This window comes from Rhinopithecus roxellana, chromosome 10 (assembly GCF_007565055.1).
Source record: "Rhinopithecus roxellana isolate Shanxi Qingling chromosome 10, ASM756505v1, whole genome shotgun sequence".
Classification (NCBI taxonomy): domain Eukaryota; kingdom Metazoa; phylum Chordata; class Mammalia; order Primates; family Cercopithecidae; genus Rhinopithecus; species Rhinopithecus roxellana.
In genome coordinates, this window is record NC_044558.1 from 136,822,168 (window position 1) to 136,841,817 (window position 19,650).

General features: G+C 33.4%; 1 protein-coding gene across 1 annotated transcript in view; it reads right to left on the reverse strand.

The window, feature by feature from the left end:
* Window positions 1-4,802: 4,802 nt before the first annotated feature.
* ERGIC2 (ERGIC and golgi 2) overlaps window positions 4,803-19,650 on the reverse strand; it is a 40,106-nt gene continuing 25,258 nt past the window's right edge. The window contains exons 9-14 of the mRNA XM_010357021.2: window positions 13,978-14,033; window positions 13,049-13,147; window positions 9,447-9,544; window positions 7,111-7,273; window positions 5,703-5,785; window positions 4,803-5,220 (exon numbers count right to left, since the gene is read on the reverse strand). Coding sequence (XP_010355323.1) covers window positions 5,158-5,220; window positions 5,703-5,785; window positions 7,111-7,273; window positions 9,447-9,544; window positions 13,049-13,147; window positions 13,978-14,033 — 562 coding nt within the window. The 3' untranslated portion in view covers window positions 4,803-5,157. The remainder of the gene's footprint in view (window positions 5,221-5,702; window positions 5,786-7,110; window positions 7,274-9,446; window positions 9,545-13,048; window positions 13,148-13,977; window positions 14,034-19,650) is intronic.

The window sequence follows — 19,650 nt, forward strand, 5'->3', positions numbered from 1 at the left end:
GATGGAAAGTACAAAGAAAAGGTACCTATGCTTCAAAAGAAATTCTGGCAATCCCTATATTCTCTACCCACAAGATACCTGATACAGTATCAAGTATTACAGAGTTGAAGAGTCACTGCCTGAGGCAACTAATACTAGAAAAGGTTGAGGCAAATGGGCACACAATTCACAGAAACACTTCTTGCTATTTTCAACTAACATCATTATTTCCATTTAACACCTCATTTAATTAACTTAGTATCTCAAGGTAGAGACTGGTCTAATAATGCCCAAATAGCATGTTATCTTACAATAAACATAAACAATTCAAGTAGCTCGGTCTAGTTTCCAAAAACATCAATAATTTTCAAAGTTTACAAAAATCACTTGTAAATTTCCACATGGCTACTCTTCTAGAACTGCTGTTCCAATAATGTCTGGGAACATAAGCAATCGCCTATAGTAAGAAGTAACAATTCTCATAATCCCACATAAAGGTGTGGAAAAATGCTCACTGCCTAGATCACTTAAAACATTTTTTTAGTTAACTAAGACTACTAATTGCTGGTTTTCAAATGTAACTGGTTTGAGAGACAGTAGTGCCCTGCAAAGTGGAGATACTACTGTGGCAAAGGATGCTTGAGTTTAAATAGCCAGAAACACCTTTTCTGATACACAAATATTTTAGATGTGTCCCTACTTTATTTGAAATACTGATTCCAACCTGGAACTGCAAAAGAAATACCAGATGTGATATGGCAATTTGAGTCAATTCCAGAAAAATACCTCAAAGAAAGTAAATGTCAGTACAGTATAAGAAGTCACCAAATTGATTTACATAACTGTTTGAAAACAAAATACAAAGCATTTATTAGTTATGAGCTATTGTTGAAGGTCTGCTTTAGTATATGGCTTTCACTAATGTATACTTTATCTCATGCCTTCTCATCCTTAATAGTTTTTCCTTATTAAAATAGTATAAAACGAGCTATATTTGGAAAAGTTAACCTAACTTCTTTTGTGAAACACAAAATATTATTTGGAGTTGCCATAACTATTTAAATGTTTCACTGCTTGTAATCTTGTTTGTATTCAACTGTTCACATATTTATACACGTAAATTCGAGTCAATTACTCAATTTTCACTTTTTCATCTTTAATATGAGAAATATAAAATAAACCCTGTATCATACAGCAATTTAGCTCCATCTGGAAGAAAAGCAAATGTAAACGTGACATTTTAAAATTCCTGTAGCTTTTCTATGAGAAAAAAAGTTTAAATATGGGAACTGAGGCTTATTTGGGGGTATATTAATTTTCTCCTACTATTAAAAAGACAAAAAAAAATGCTTCATAGTTTGTCATTTATTGAGTTCAAACGTTTGTGCTTGCAACACTAAATATTTTATGTTCTCTTTTCTCTCAAAGACACACACACCAAAAAAAGCTGAAAAAAAATTTTCAGAATTTTCAATAGTTGAAAAAAAAAAATCCAAGGCAATCTGTTTTCTACTCTTAAATGTAAAGTGATTTTATCAAAGAAATATTTCAGAAAGTAGAAAAAAAACTATGCTTTGATTGCATCATCACAATATGGGCAGATACATGGATCTTGATCCGGGCATTTTACCGTAAGGTAGTAAACAACTGGTGACCTCTCTATTTGAATGTTGAAAAAGGGCTACCTACCACCTTGGCTTGCTGAAGGTTTGCTAGAGCTCCAAACAGGAAAAGTACTAGGTTAAAAGGCATGCTGAGATTTTAAAGTTCCTAAGGCTCAGGTTTAAGTAACTTTTAAACAACCAAAAATAGGCATCTTGAATTTTCAAGGAGTTTCATATTAAATTACTTTTTGGTACTTGAATTACTCAGGACATAGATGGAATGCACAGTGTATCTCTCTTACACTATTAAAAAATTAGATCTGTCCAGGTGCAGTGGCTCATGCCTATAACCCCAGCACTTTGGGAGGCCAAGGCAGGCAGATCATGAGGTCAGGAGATCGAGACCATCCTGGCTAAGAGTGAATCCCCATCTTTACTAAAATACAAAAAAATTAGCTGGGCTTGGTGGTACGCACCTGTAGTCCCAGCTACTCGAGAGGCTGAGGCAGGAGAATTACTTGAACCCAGGAGGTGGAGGTTGCAGTGAGCTGAGATTGCACCACTGCACTCCTTCCTGCCTAGCCAGAGCGAGACTGTTTCAAAAAAAAAAATAAAAAATAAAAAAAAATTAGATCTTAGTCATTCCTTTACAAATTCCAAAATTAAGATTGTATTAAAGACTGTAAATCTTGATTGCATTAGTAAATTAATTATAAAAATTGAATGCGATCATAAAACGTGTAAGAAAAGTGTGATCTTAAATCATCTAACTTGAGAACTAGAAGTAACTTGGGTGCCAGGTGCAGTGGCTCATGCCTATAATCCCAGCAATGCAGGAGACTAAGGTGGGAAGATTACTTGGTCCGGGAGTTGGAGTCCAGCCTGAGCAACACAGCAAAACACTATCTATATAAATGAAAAAGAATTAGCCAGGCTGTTGGTGCATGGCTGTAGTCCTACCTACTCAGCAGATTGAGGCAGGAGAATTGCTTGAACCCAGGAGTTCGGGGATGCAGTGAGTTATGATCGTGCCACTGCACTTCAGCCTGGGCAGCAGTGCAAGACCCCATCTCTCTCTCAAAAAAAAAAAAAAAAAAAAAAAAAAAAGGGAATTTTGTAATACTAAGTTAAGCTTTTCCTAGGAGGTAGTCTGAAGTGTACAAATACTGCAGCAGGGAATTATTCACCTAAATATTTAATCTTCTTTATAGGTCGATGTATGCAAACATAGTATTAAAAAATCCATTTCATATAATTTGAGGTCTCAGACTTTTAAACATGTAGTCTGGAATATAAACATATAGACGCCATGAATACTAAAACAAAAAGGAGAATTGGGTAATAAAGTAGGGTATCCTTTCTGGAGGCACCTCCAGGCATAGGGAAAGTTGCATAATAGGTAGGTGAGTAAAGTGCTCTCTGCAATGGAAAAGAAACACTTGGTGAGGCCAAAAACTCCTAACAAATCCTAATATGCAGGTAAACTTCATCATCCAAAGGGCTTGTTGGAATTTTAATACTTCCACTTGCCAAAAATCTGACTCTATTTGAGGAGTTTCAGATGGAAGCCTTTAACCTTTAAAATGGAAATCAATGGCAAAGCAGAATTTTGCTTTAAAGAAATTCCTTTCATAGGAGATAAATTAAAATTTTAATATGGTATTTGGAAAATATGAAAACAGTTAAAAATCATATATATCAAAATAATTTTTAAAATCCTTTTTAATGATACTTAAAATGATCTACTTCTAAAGAAAATAATCCTAAATCAATATTGTTTTCCCTCCCATTTAGAAAAAGCCCTGAAACTTGATTGAATTTTCTTACAAGCATACTTGAAGGAGCAGCGATCAGTCTAAAATTCTAATTCTTTCCTATGAAGATTCCTGTGGATAGAAGTTCTGTTAGTTTACAGCCAAACTTTGTTGGAAAAAATCTTCAGAAAAATAAATCAAAACCTAAAGAAGGCTCATTCACTATTTAGAATTTTCTGGATGCAAAAATCTTTCAAAGTGTATCACTTATTTTCATCAGTTCACTTCATGGCTCTTAATGATATATATATATTTTAATGATGCTTCTGTTATTTTCTGCGAAATGTCATTCTGCATAAACTTTACTGCAAAATAGACCCATCACTATTTCTCCTTCTCTTCATTTTGGTTATCCTGTTTTTATACATTTCTTTATCTTGAAAAAAATCCATTTGAAAAACTGTTACTTGTGATATCCTACTTTCTAAAACCACTATTTTAAATCTAATCTTTCAGTCTTGTTATTTACCTGGAATTTTCCTTCCCCATTTCCTTAAATGATTTAAACTTTGGGGAATGGTTGATGATTCTTCTACTGTCATTCAGTATTACAAAAGGAAAACTGATATTGGCACACATATTCCAAATACAGCTTTTAATAGTACCTGTGTGATAGCTCCCTCTCACTATTTTTAATCTTTTATAATCTGAAGATTTAGAACCAATCCTTAAATAGTAAGAAAGTTAGAACACAATCTAATACAGAATCAATCATATTCAGGACACCCTGAATGCAAATACTTCATAATCCAGTTTTACAGTTTAATGGACAATGTTTAACACGGCACCTCTCAGATCTGATATATCCGATTGTGGTGCTTAAAATTCGCCTTACACTGTCATTTAAAGTTACCCTGTTCTCCACTCACCACATATATAAAATATCCTATTTTTCTCTTAATATTTTCCAAACTGATAATTTTCACCATCAGTAGTGGATTTTTTTATAACTCACCCTATGTCCCCCAAAATATACCAATAATATAATGATTAGATTAAAAACTTGGCATCTTTTTTCAAAAAAGTGCTTTCTTTCCCCTGTATAAGATTCTATATACTATTTGTGAATAACTTTGCTACATAACACCTGCATACCTGCCCCTGTGAGAATTTAGTCTTCTAAGACTCTATCTTCAACAGTTAGATAAGTTAATAATCAGAGTTCAAAGAAGTTACTTTTTAAGACCAAATTATTGGATAATTGGTCTTGTTAATATGGCTTAACATTAATATGGCTATAACATAGGAACTAGTCCCTGTTTTTCTTTTTTTTTATTATTATTAAAAATGTGACCTGATCACAATTCTTTAAAGTCTAGACTGGTTTTCCACATTTTATTCTGACATCATATCTTTTAAAAACAAAAGGATGCAAACATTTGAACTTCTCAATGTTTGTTTTTTTCCATAGATGTAGTTTCACTTATTTCGTTCAGGCTTTTTATCACCAAGAAGCAATGTCTGATTTTGATACCACCCATTTGCTGTGAAAATATAAGAAGGCGTCATCTTCAAAGCAATACTCCAGTTGGGCTTCTTCGCTGTTTAGCTGCAAGATTTCTTCTAGGACATTTGTAACAGACACAACATATATAGAATTTCAGTTTGGGTTTTTTTTTTCCTTTTTTTTCTTTTTTAAAATAAGTATGTTTTCTGCTTATTTATGTTTCCTTTTCTTTGAATATATTGCACAATATTTTATTATTTAAAAAAGGTTTTATGTCTCAGGCAAAAAGTTTTTCTCCTTCACATGGGAGGTGTTAATGTGTATTATTTTCTAAAAGAGGTAAGTGGTTGTCTGTGTGGCCATCCTCAAAAGGAACCTAAAGAGAAAAGGAGGGAAGAAAAGACCAAAGAATTAGTTTTATTCCTTATACTCTTTCCTCTAAACACAAGGTTTTATTTTGGGCAATCCTTTCTAGGAACCAAAAGCTACTATTCTCTCTCTGTCCATCTTTTTTGAGGCAGGGTCTGCTCTGTCACCCAGGCTGGAGTGTGTGGGTACGATCACAGCTCACTACAACCTCAACTTCCTGGGCTCAAGTGATCCTCCCACCTCATCCTCCCACGTAGCTGGGACTACAGGCTTGCAGCACCTTCCCTAGCTAATTTTTTCTATCTTTTGTAGAAATGGGGCTCTCACTATGTTGCCTTGACTGGTCTCAAACTCCTGGACTCAAGCGATCCTCCCGCCTTGGCCTCCCAAAGTCTTGAGATTTCAGGTGTGAGCCACCATGACCGGCCCATAGACTTAACAATGATTCTAAGATTTAGAGATCAGCACCATGTATACTATACCACTTACAGAATTGACAGGTTTATAGGATCCAAGTCTGAAACGACAGCAAATTATTTCAACTATAAATTTTCCAATTCCATGTAACATGCCTGTAATAAACAATAAGTTTATGCTTTTAATTATTTCCTAAACTGTTATTTAAGAATAAATAACTATAATGGAATAGATTATGGAAGAAAATAAAGTAGTTTGCATTATTCACTTCTATGGTTAAAAAATAATCAAGATAGATTTAAAAACAAATGGATTTCTTTTCAAAATCGCAAGGCCACATAATTCATGATCTGAGCACAATCACTGTCAATCTTTTATTATTATTATTATTATTTTGAGATGTCTCGCTCCATCACCCAGGCTGGAGTGCAGTAGTACAATCCTGGCTCACTGCAACCTCCACCTCCCAGCTCAAGCAATTCTTGTGCTTCAGCCTCCCAAGTAGCTGGGATTACAGGCATGTGCTACCATGCCCAGCTAATTTTTTGTATTTTCAGTGGAGACATGGTTTTGCCATGTTGGCCAGGCTGATCTGGAACTCCTGGTCTCAAGTTGATCTGCCAGCCTTGGCCTCCCAAAGTGTTGGGATTATAGGTGTGAGCCACTGCACCTGGCCTAAACACAATCTTTTCAAGGTTTTCCCAAACCAATACAATTTTGGAAAATAAATGATGTCAACAACACAAATTTAAATAGATTGAAATGAAGTACTAACAAAGAATTTCCAAAGAAAAGCTATTCATTCATTTAAAAACATGATTCTAAGTATAATAAACTACCCAGCTCCATCTAATACTGAATAAGGACTTAAGATGAAAATAGAATTGTTTCCTTTTCCTGTATCGTACTTAACTCCCAATTTTCATCATTACAATTCAACAAATAATCTTAGTGAATATATTCCAGGATTCAGGACAAAAATCATAAACACATCACTGATTACAAATCTAGTTTCATGTATTGCATAATTCAAAGTACTGTAACATATGATTTTACATACTGTATAAAATGCCTTAAATGCCTTGTAGGCATTTTCATATTTAATTCTACAGCACACTTGCAAATTATATATTATTATTGCTACTTTTACTGATTAGAAAACCTCAAAAAAGGTAGGTGATCTATTCCAGGTTACCACCAAGTAAATGGCAGAACTTACATTCAATTCTAGTTCAATCTGATGTTAATACCCAGGATCTTTCTAATTCACCATTATATAATCTACCTTATATCATTGAATACAATGAAATTAGTTATGTTTACTGGTTAGTCAATATAATTTCGGAGTTTTGTAATTAAAGAAAAAGCTACTTAAATACCAAAACATGAAAATCAGTATACTTCTTGTCCCTTTGAGAAGAAGCAACTTAAGTGTAAGCAACACTTTTAGAAATTAGACAAAAAGGAAATGGTTGTTAACCTGTTGTTGAAAAGATTCCTCCAACAATACCACAGAGTCTTACAAAAAACTGCCAGAATGGCATGTGCTCCTCAGTAACTGTCACCATAAGAGAACTGAGATCGTATTTCATAAATATCCCAGAGACTCCATGGCTGCCTGCAGCATGGTTAATGATACGTTCCTAAAAGGGACGCAAAAGGAAGGGGAGAAACAGGAGGAAGAAAGAAACAGAATTCATGTCATCTAGTTACTTACATACATTCAATATTAAGCCCTGCAGCCCTATTGTAAAAGAAGGACATCCACATTTCCTTATGAACTATCCTACTAGACTAAGCTCTTCAGAGACAAATTATTTTGTATTCTTTGTGCAATCAGCTTTTGAAACTATCAAAAGAGCAGAATCATTCTTTTTTCCTCAAAAAGATCACCTTAGATACAAGTTTTCTACTGAGCTCAAGAGCTTACAAATATATGGCATGTCCCTCATGCTGTAACTAAACTGCAACCTTTAGGAATACAAATAATGAAGCTAACTACTACCAAGGGAAATTAAAACAGTTTTATGTAGGGCATTACAAAACCCTTTCCCTATTACTAGCACAATACAACCTTATAAGCCAACGGATCAAGTTTCCAATAAAGTGACTATGTCTTAAAGCTCTAAAATGCTCAATATCATGCTGAGTTATAAATATACTGTCACTACCTATAAGGGTAGAAACTGTTTTAAGGATCAGGGCATCTACATAATGAAAGACTAATAATGATTCACTTTGGGTTCCAGGACTAATTAATGTCAGCTCTCTCCCTCCCACCCCATATTGTGCACTTTACCAAACCCAGTTACTCCATTCTTTTTTAAGTTAAAAAACTATTTCAGTCACCCTATCTATAAACACATCCTTCAACAATCAAATGCCCTGGGATTCTATCATATATATATATATATATATATATATATATATATATAGGTTTTGTTATTTTAAAAATATATCCTGGAGATGTTTCATATCAGTATATAGAGATCTTTCTCATTTGATTTTTAACAATTGCATCTTCCTCCAGTGTGTAGATGTACCATTTGGGTTGTTTCTAACCTTCTACTATTACAGATAACAATGTAATGAATAGCCTGAAACACACATTTTTATATTTTTGCCTACTGTATCTCTGGAATAGATTTCTCGAAGTGCGATTGCTGAGTCAAAGGGTAAATGCACATGTCCTTTTGCAGGTACTGCTAAACTACCTTCCACAAAGATTATGCCACTTTGCATTCCCATAGCACTGCATGTTTGCCTATTTTCCCCAAAGTCTTGTCAACTATATGTATTGTCCTTCAGGTGTTTGCCAATCTTACAGGTGAGAAATGGAATCTCCCTACTCCTTAAAGAAATGTTGAAAAGCACAATATGTTCTTGTATAAACTTTACCTAGTTTCTTTGTGAGTGTATATACACACATACCTATACATATATATGCAGTTATATGAACTTGTACTTTCCCCATGCCAAGTGAAAAGCTATAGACACATGACACTTCACCCCTAAAAACTTCAATACCTAAGCTCATAAGAACAAAAAAAATTCCACAATTATTGAGGGCATGGTCATCATGAGTTATAAGGCTAGTAAAAGAAAACACTATATAAAGGAAAGCAAAAATTTTAAAGCACTTAAATTTTGCCTTAGAATTCTTTTGGATACAAGTGTTTGAATACTCACCATTCAAACAGAAAAATAAGAAAATATGACCCCAAAATAGATGAGAAATCTATTAAACTGTCCAATTCCAAACCTTTGCTCATCATTGTCAGTATTTATTTATATGGCCATACCACTCTGAGCTAGTGGAATGTTCTTCATCACAATCAGATGAATACAAAGCATTAATTTAGGAAGGCAAACCCTCTAAATTTGTTATCTAATCCATGATAACCACATATGCCCAGAAAAGGTAGTACATTTTTAATAAATAAATAACATAGAATTCAAAGAATCTGCTGCCAGATCAAGAACTGCTTATATCAATTTATGAGAAAACACATTACAAAATTAAGACATTAAGAATGAAATAATTAAGGCCATCACAATTTAACAATTTTAAGTCTTAATGCAATAGAAAACATTTCATATTTTTTAATATCTACTTTTATTGCTTTAGAATATACTAATATTCATTTCTGATATATTTCTGATTTAAAATAAAACGTTAATTCATTTCAAAACTTACACAGATTTTTAAATGAGGGAAGACAGCAAGTAAAATGCCACCTTATTTTGTAGCCAGGAAACTTTAAAATGCTTTTTAAAGAAATCACCAACTTATTTTACCAGCTGGATTCAACTTACCCTTTCTGTCACAGAAAACTGATGGGTGTCTGCTGATATTTTATATGTATGTAGTTTTGTTGGCACAACTGTAATAAAATACTGGAACATCTGGTTGTCTAGAATATTAAAAAAAATCTTTTTATGAATTCAGTAGCAACAAACTACTGCCAAATAGATTCTTCTATTAAATACATTTAACCTGAAATTTAGCTGGATGTGGTGGCTCACACCTGTAATCTCAGCACTTTGGGAGGCTAAGGAAGGAGGATTGCTTGAGTCTGGGAGTTTGAGACCAGTCTGGTCAAGACAGCTAGACCCTGTCACTACAAAAAATTTAAAAATTAGCTGGGCATACTGGTATGCACCTCTGGGTCCCAGCTATTCAGGAGGCTGAGGTAGGAGGATCATATGAGCCCAGGAAGTCAAGGCTGCAATGAGCCATGATTGTGCTACCGCACTCCAGCCTGGGCAACAGAGCAAGAACCTGTCTCAAACAAATAAAAAATAAAAACATTTAATCTGAAATGTAATGTTATACACAACTTAATGTCTAACAAAAAAAAAAAATTTTAAAGAAAGAACCAATGAAAGCAACATATTTATACTCAGTAAAAAAAATTCTCAGTAAGCATAAGATGGGCAACACAGATGTTTAAGAAAAATGAACTAGTGACTTAGTTAAATATTCCTTATAATCATTATTATCCTTTTATCAAATACGAAAAAGTAGCTTTTTTTGTTTTGTTTTGTTTTTCTGAGATAGGGTCTCGCTCCGTCATCCAGGCTGGAGTGCAGTGGCACAATCATGGCTCACTGCAGCCTCAACTTCCTGGGCTCCAGCAATCTTCCCACCTCAGCCTCCTGCATAGCTGGGACTACAATGCACACCACCAAGCCCAACTAATTTTTTTTCGTTTTTAGTAGAGACACGGTTTTGCCATGTTGCCCAGGCTGGTCTCAAATTCCTGGGCTCAAGTGAACCTCCTGCCTCGGCCTCCCAAAGCGCTGGGATTATATAGGTATGAGTCACTGCGCCTGGCCAGCATTTCTTTACAGTACAGAAATTAAGAATAAAATAAAATTATAAGAGAATAACCACCACAAGACACATTTTCAGTTTCTACTAATATCTTAAGATATACACTACACCAAAATCAAATTAGCTAGCATTTGAATAAATACAAGGAACTGATATCACACTAGGAAGAAAACTAAAGAAACTACTCAATGATGGCCTGGGGTTACTGTGTAATCAAAAGGATCATTTTTATGTAGTCATTAGGCATTTCTAAGTTTAACACAAGTTTTAAATATCAGTATATTGCCAATTACTAATTAACTGTAAACAATTACCCATTCACATAATATAAAACACGTTAATTCTCTAGGTCTAGAGAATTCTCTGGAAAAATTATAAATAGATACATCTATCTACAGGTTCAACTAGATAAGTGAGTAAATGTTTTTATTATCCTTTTGTTAGAGATGAAGCAACTCAAGTAGAGGGATGTTAAGAAACAGGCCAAAGTCCAAGTTATTAAGTGGCAGAGTGAGAACTTGAATCCAGGCGGTTTCACTCAAGGGGAGCACGGTTTTAAATTTAAGCAGAAAAAATTATCCCAGATTTAAATAGAAGCTTGCACTCCTGTGTACATAAAAGAGTAAAAGCTTTGACCTTCCTCTCCACTTCTCTCTCACTCATGGAAGGAATGATTCATCTGCAGAAAGTAATCATGTGTGGCTAAGCCACTGAACTAGATAGTATAGGCATTCTCTCTTTTAAACACCTCTGTCTTTAAGACATACATATCTACCTCTCTACCATTAGGAAAGTGAGCCATCCCTGCCATTTGGGAAGTTGGCAGAGTAGGAGGAGTATGGAGTTAGGTTAACCAGTTTGTGGCAGCACATATAGACTGTTTTATTTCTATCAGCTTCATTAATAATAAAGCTGCCTGCAATGCTCTCAAAAAGATCATCCCTTGGCTCACTTACTTACTTCACTCAAGTTTTTTTTCAAATACCACAGCCTCTTCCATGCCCTTTCTCATATCATAAGCAATCCCCTTTATTTTGTTCAGAGCCATTTGCCCTAACACTTATTACCTAAAGATCTAATTCCCTATATGAATGTGTGCTCTATGAGGGGCAGGGACTATGTCTATCTTGTTTATCCAAATCTGCACTGCATTAAAGATGTTAATTGTTAAGTAACCCTTGCAATACTTCTGGAGAACATCAGGAAAGGGATAGGTACCTGACACAGCAGATATGTAATGGTGATGTTTTTCTTTTAGGAAAAAGAGGCCGAATGAAACATATATTAGGGAGGAGAAAAGTATACAAACTGCTTTAAAGCTCTGAATAACCTGATGATACTCACCTAACAGCATTTCAGAATATGACTCTAAATACCTCTTAGTTTCTCTCAATTTATAAAGAAGTGCACTTAAAAACAGTATTTTGAAAATTAACTTGTTTATATTTAGAAGAGCTTCTGTACAAAAATTTGTAGTTCATTTTAACATCTTGAAACAAAGCATCGACCAGTATGTTTCCAAATGAGCATCTCTCAGGTAACATGCAATTCATTTCAGAGGAGAATTAACATACGCTTAGATTACAGATTAGATTATACTGACTAAAGCTTATAAATCTCAAAATGTTTCCATCCACACATTTCTAAATTTAGTACACTCAGCTTTCCTGAAGGGAAACATTCCCACATGAACATAAAATATTCATAAATGTAAATCAGTATTCTAAATTCTAAACATCTTTAATATATGATTACAACACTGCTAAAAAGTAAAGAATATGAATAAATCTAAATAGAATACTAATAAATCTACTTAATAAAAAACTAAATCCTTAATTACAATTTTACAAAGGACAGAATTCCTACTAGCTGAATAAGCTTCAGGAGTCCTTTAAATGTCCAATAGCTGGAACATGGTATATAACATGACTATTTTAGAAAGAGGCAATCAAAAACTTGCAGAAAACAGACAACTTTCTAAAAAGCTAAGAAAATTATCTTTCCATATTTGGATAGACTTGATTCTTTAAATGGAGCAGAAGGTTAAAAGAACATTTTAAAAAGGTTATCTGTGCTACGATGTACTCCTTCTATGTTAATAAACAAACCATTCCAGAATAACTAGGTTTCTGGTGTTTGTAAAACTCTCCAGAGAGGTTTCTAAAATGATACATATGCATTTTAAAACTTTGAACCTATATTATACAATGAAGACATTCTTCTCATAATGTTGAAGCTTTCCTTCATTCTTATTCTTTCTTTGGTGAATACAAAAAAGTGCAGTTATGCCCTATTAACGTATTAACTTTTCATCTATTTCTACTGATTATATTGAACTCCTTCTGCCTTTTAACTACTTCATCTTTTAACTTGAATTTCTTTATTCTGTTCTATGGCTCATATTTGAATATTCAAATTTCATCCACTAATAGGACAAATTCTCTCCACACACATCTCACTCACTAACCACTTAAAGATTATCTTTACACAGTAGTTAGGAAGACATTAAAAAGGTATTAATATTCAGGTTATAAGCAAAATTTTCTACACATAAAATCCAACAGTAATATTAAATACTTACGATCTATAGCAATTTTTTCAGTTCCATCTAAAGGATTAATAATTGCTGGAACAAGCTCTCCAAAAGACAAATGATCTATTCTATGAGAAAAGTTGTAGGCTAAAAGGCAAAAAATAAAAACAACTTAGCAGAGAAATTATATTATTCGAAATTACATGTTACAGACTGGTCCTTATCTATTCTCAAATGAAAATGTTTAAAATCTGCAAGGATAATAATACAGCACTTTAAGCCACATTACTTTGAGAAAAATAAATGTAAATACATGTGAATTAAATGTATAAAATAAATTTGGACAAAATGCTACACCTCAAATTTTGTAATTATATAAAATTTAACTTCTAGAAAATATTACTATAATAATGAAAGCCAAAAATATACATCTTTCCTTTTCCAAATCATCATATAGTAATAGGACTGTATTGTTAGAATTGGAATGATGTCCATGTAGCCATATAATAAAACTAATCAGATATATTTTTAATACACACTACTGCTTAATGTGACCGAACTAATTTTTTCTGGAATCCAATACTTGTTTTGTCTTCTAAAGCAGACTTTAAAAACTTAAGTCTTATGACAATCATGATACCAAACTAACCTGAATACTTTTTATGTGTCTATATATTCATATTTCAATTTGCAAATTGAAATAAACTGCAAATGTATTCTTTTCATTATCCCTAAAAATTAGCAGAAATGTGTCAAAGTTATAAAAAGTACACTAGACTTTCCTCCCTAACCTCAGCAACTCTGAGCCATGACCAAATACAAATGCAGATTAAAGTAAATCAATTTAAAAATTTATTTTTTCCTTTGGATGAATATGTTTTCAAAACAGCTCACTTTCAACTACATGCACCTGCACTTTAAAAAATAATATTTTTTTTAAGTACGTCTTTACTGAAAAAAAGTCAGAAACTGCTTACATTCATGGTTGACAAGTGCTGCCAAATGTGCATGACCACGAGGATGTGGAATTGCCCTGAAAGGAGAAAAAACAATATTAAAGTAATACCATTTATATATATAATTAGTTAAGATCAGAAAGTGGATCTTCCCTAAGTTATATAATTTTTCTTAGTACAAAAATAACGTAAGAATGTATTTGGCCTATGACTGAGCAGACAAGTCTACTCATCTCAGCAATGCAATAAACTGCTGGAGGTTGGCAAACATTTTTGATAAAGAGTCAGATAGTAAATACTTCAGGCTTTGTGGACCGAGATGCAAAATCAAGTATATTATGTAGTTACATAATGAGAAAAAGCAAATTTTCACAAATTTTTCATTGATATAATAGTAATGAGTCCTTTTTTTTTTTGTAATACAACTGTTTTGCAGGGAGATTACACTTTGTTTAATTGGGGTTTGGAATGTTCCCTACTTTCAAAACTGACCATAAATCTTTATCTGATGATGATGATCTATAATGACATTTTAAGTATTTCATCTTTGAAAAATTAATCCACGAGTATGAGCTGAGCATATTCATTGCTTGAAAGACATTTACAGAATGCCAGTAGATTTTTCTCCTAACACTTATTTACCTATAAACATGTTATTATATTGCAGATTAATAACTTCCAATCTAAATTAAAGCATAATTTCCTCAATTGCGCAGTTAAATGAATTTGAAACATGGAAATTTCCTTTGTATTTGCATCAATGTCTGAAGTTCTGGAACTACAGTTTGAAAAGTCAGAAAATATATTCAAGTATGAGAATGAGTCTACATTCTTGCTTTAACTTTTGACAGCAAATGCTATCAAGGCATGAAAAGTAAAATAAACCACTCAAAATCACTAGTCATTGAAACAACTTTACTACAATATAAATTTCACAAAAACTGGTTTTGCCTTATACTTTTAAGCTAAATTCATTAAACATTATTAAGTCTGCATGAAACTTAATTTCAAAAAATATTCCTTGCTCAGTAATTGTAACTGATGGAAGTTTTCTCATTCAGAAAAAATCCAATCTTGGCACTGAGCTCAAAAAATGTACTGCTAAGCCATCAAACTGCTATGTAGTAGGGCAAGATGGAATATTTAGTTTTTATACCTGACCAAAAAAAAACCATGGAAATGTCAATATTTAGGTCCAGGAGAGCAAATGAAGTTTACTATTGACACACCAGTTTAAAATACACAATGAATTCAAATATTTTCTGCAAAGTACTACTGATGATACAATGGATAACAACAGGCATTAAACACTACATTTTCACAAGGTTTGAAAGGCATCCAAGTAGGCCTTTTTCTGCTCCACACACCACCATCAGTTATAATACATTTGTAACATATAACAACCAGATTCCACTTTGGGATGTACTGAATTTGGTTCTCTCAATTTCTATGAAAATATTCTTGCCTATAGTTTTTGTTGCAAGCAGGTGATTCATAGATACTAATTCTTCAATCACTTCAAATTCAGCATTGATTCCTCGATTAAACAATAAGCAGTTCTAGTAACATCTGCCCACTCATCAAGAATTTAGAAACTACTCAAAATCTCCTGGTTTGTTTTTGAACTGGCTATTAGATACTGCTCTCAATGTCCTCATCTACTGGAACACTTTTCTTGAAGAAGGCTAGTCATCTAATTGTCTAAAGCAAATTTATTTTCTCTGGAGTCATTTCTTTAGCTTTGGCAGTCAAACATTGCTTCAAAGACTTATCAATGGTTGGATGACTTTCCTTACTTGCTAAACAATGAGGCACTTAAAGATTACAGCTTCATTTTCACTTTTTATAAAATTCTAGTGTTTGGATATTCCATTTTTAATTTTCTAATTTTTCTGACCATTGCTTTTTTACAGGTTGGTAATACTGTGATGAACGATCAGTCTGGCACCATCAACATATACTGTATTCTTTTCAGCACAATTAGTGTCATGTTCTGCAGCCAAATTTGATCAAATAATCCATAGTCCACTGTGCTTTAAAAATGCAACATTTGAAGTCATATTTCTTTTTTTTTTAAACATAGTATTACAATAAATAAATAAACTGCTGCAGGACAGGAATACACACAGCACTTTCAATGCTGTCAAATTATAACTGCATCACTGCAATTCATAGTATACCAAAGTACAAAGTAATGAGAAAGTCATATACAGTCTCTGCCAGAATTACTCAACTGTCGTACTGTAATACAAAAGCAGCCATATATATAAACAAATGAGCACGGCTATATGCCAATAAAACTTTATTTTTGGACACAAATTTAACTTTCATGTATTTCTCATGTATTATATTATACCCCTTCTAATTTATTTTCAAATATTTAAAAATTTAAAAACCATGGCTGGGCAAGGTGGCGCACACCTGTAATCCCCAGCTCTTTGGGAGGCCAAGGCAAATGGATCACTTGAGGTCAGGAGTTCGAGACCAGCCTGGCCAATATGATGAAACCCTGTCTCTGCTAAAAATACTAAAATTTCGGGCGTGGTGGGGGGCTACCTGTAATCCCAGCTACTCAGGCGGCTGAGGCAGGAGAATCAGTTGAATCTGGGAGGCAGAAATTGCAGTGAGCCCAGATCACGTCACTGCACTCCAGCCTGAGCAACAGAGTGAGCCTCTGTTTCAAAAAAAAAAAAACAAATAAATAAATAAAATTTAAAAAATAAAAATTTGAAAGCCTTTCTTAGCTTATGAACCATACAAAAACAGGTAGTAGGCTGGATTTGGAATATAAGCTGTAGTTTGCCTATCCCTGCAGTAAACCTTTGTTCTGTCATACACTGTTATCTTTCAAATTTAACCTGTTCTTTTAACATCTTTATACTTCTACAAATAAGTATTATCCTTCCCTGTTCCTGATTAAATAAAAAATAAAAAAAATCACCTTGAAGATCTCCTTTACCACAATCTGCTTTACCCAGTTACCAATTCTAGCGATTAACTAAAAAACTGAAAACAGAAACTCTCCATAAAGGAGCCTTCTTTCTTTATTTATTACCAATTAACTGTCTGTCACCATTGTCAAGTTTCAGAATATGCCGTAGTAGGTCTAAACATTGTTTAATTTGTTCTATGTGTTACCTAGCAAAACACCAGGCACTTTAAAAAAGGCAATACAATGATTAGGGAAAAGTATTAACTGACATTCAACACAAAGTATACTAAAACTCTGCTCAATAAAGCATTTCCTGATGCACTGGAATGATTGGTAGTTTGGTCTCGTAAATTCTTCTGTGGTCACAGTCAAGTATATTACCTCAAGCTTAGTACTAAAAAGAAAGTCTACTGTCAAAAATTATTCCTAGCTCCACTCATATTGTCAGCCTAACAGTGTTCCTACTATTATTTTCAAACAAACAAATTCAGAGTTTTTCTGAATAACCAAATTACAATACTACACATTGAATATCCCTTATCCAAAATGCTTGGGATCAGAAGTTTCAAATTTTAGATTTTAGAATATGTACATTTTATTTGCCAGAGAGGCCTCCCTAATTTGAAATCTGAAACACTCTTGAGCATTTCCTTTCAGCATTGTGTTGACAATGCTCAAATTTGGAGCATTTTGAATTTCAGATGTTCAGATAACAGATGCTCAACCTATACATTTTACTTCAATGACCTCTCTCACCACCCAGGATTTTACTCTGAGAATAAAGAGCTGTTTTAAATAATATTTCCTTTTTTTGTTTGTTAACTGGTGTATTCATTTTATGAAATAACAGCATATGTGAGCATCTTCTTCAAAAAATTAAATTTAAAAATCAAATTAAATCACCCTAGTACAGATGACTGTAGCTATCTGACACTTGTTAAAACTCTGCATAGGGAGGATGGATGTTCAGAATTTACCTGTTTCTTTTCTGGAATATTTTCTACCCTATCAGACAAGAATCTAGCCTGAATGACTTTCAGTGGAGGAAAAGTTGTTCTGAAAATTGTTGGGGGGTGAAGAGAGGCATTTTGAGTTGTCAGAATTATTGGGAAGGGGTTGCTATTGGGATTTACTGGACAACAGCCACAGAAACAAGGCATCCTACAATGAAACTGACAGTCTCATTCAAAAAAGAATCATCCCAGGTTTCGCCTGAGTTTCAAATGCTCTAAGAGATACTCATCTACATGAAAAGTCTATTATAATAATCTGAGTCTAGAACTGAACTCCATTTAGCTATATAAAGTACCTGTTGTCGTTTTAATATACACTAAATCTCCCAGAAAACTAAGGGAAGCTTATATTGTTTTGTTTAATATTACAAAGAGGTATTCCTATTTCTGAATATCATCTCATCAATGGAAATGTCACTCATGGTATTTGAGTAGCCAATACATCTGTTTCAGTTTGCATTTGTAGCTATTACATATTTAAAAATTCTACATATAAGTGGTAAGCATCTGCCTACTTCATTATGTCTTCTAGTGTATTCACACTTAAGCATATTGAAATACAAATTATGCTACAAATTATGTTCCTTTTATTACTCTTTTATATTACAGTTGAGATTGACATTGGGTCTGAGAGGTAATATGAGACCTTGAAAAAGATCAATATTGAACTTGACAAATGTAATACTAAAAAATTAGGAGTGGGTTTACAGGATATTCCTGAGATGACAAGATACGAACCAAATGCTTTTCCATTTGGCCTCTCTGATAGTATGAGTTACCACCTGTGAAGGAAAGTAAAATTGTGAAAAGACCAAACACAAATTTTAAAAAGGGACATAATATAGAGTCTGATATAATATTTGTCAAAATTTCTCTCTTTGAGTTGGTGTTGGACTAAAATATTGTTTGTATCCAAAGGTGCGATAAAATCTTCTAAATTTCTTTAAGCTACGATTTCAAGACATTCCAAGGTTCCCAGCAACAGGCTGGGTTGGAGATGGGTAATGGTAACAAAACAACGAAACATAAATTTCAAGAGATAACGAAGAAAAAAATAAATGTTTGATCTGAGTATTGTAAATACTGAAATACTTTTTCATAGAAATCTAATGTTATCTCTCTATATATTTTAAAATTTCCAGCCATGCTCTTTCCTGCTGTATGCCCTTCCCTCCTTTATATATTAAATTCCTCCTCTTCTCCTAGTGTTCAAAGGTTTTCCTCAATAAGGGCTCAACTGACTTGCAGCATAAGTTTAATACCTTATTAAATAGTCTCTTATCAGCCATACTTCTCCTTTACAGCCTCGATACAACTATCATTAAATAATTATTAACGTATTCACTGCTTAAAGTGTGGATTTTCTTATAGAATGTCAGGCCTATTGAAAATAACAAGTCATATTTATACTGTACAGTTTGGAATAAAATAAATTAAAAAGGGCAAAAACCTTTTATTTTTTTCTTCACTGTTTATCCTTAGTCTCTAGCATGGTACTTTGCACATAGCAAATACTCAAAAAATGTCTTGTACAATAAAGAATCGTTCAGTTTAGCACTCTATATGGAAAAGAGGATGGGAGGGAAAGACGAATGGATCTATTTATTCACTCAAAAATTTAACAAATGTTTATGACAATTTCTGTGCTGGGTGCTGCTCATATTTTTCCTTAACGTTTACCTAATTTAACTTTATATTCTAGACACTGCTAATTTCTAACTTTATCCAAACACTTGTCTAGGATTAGTC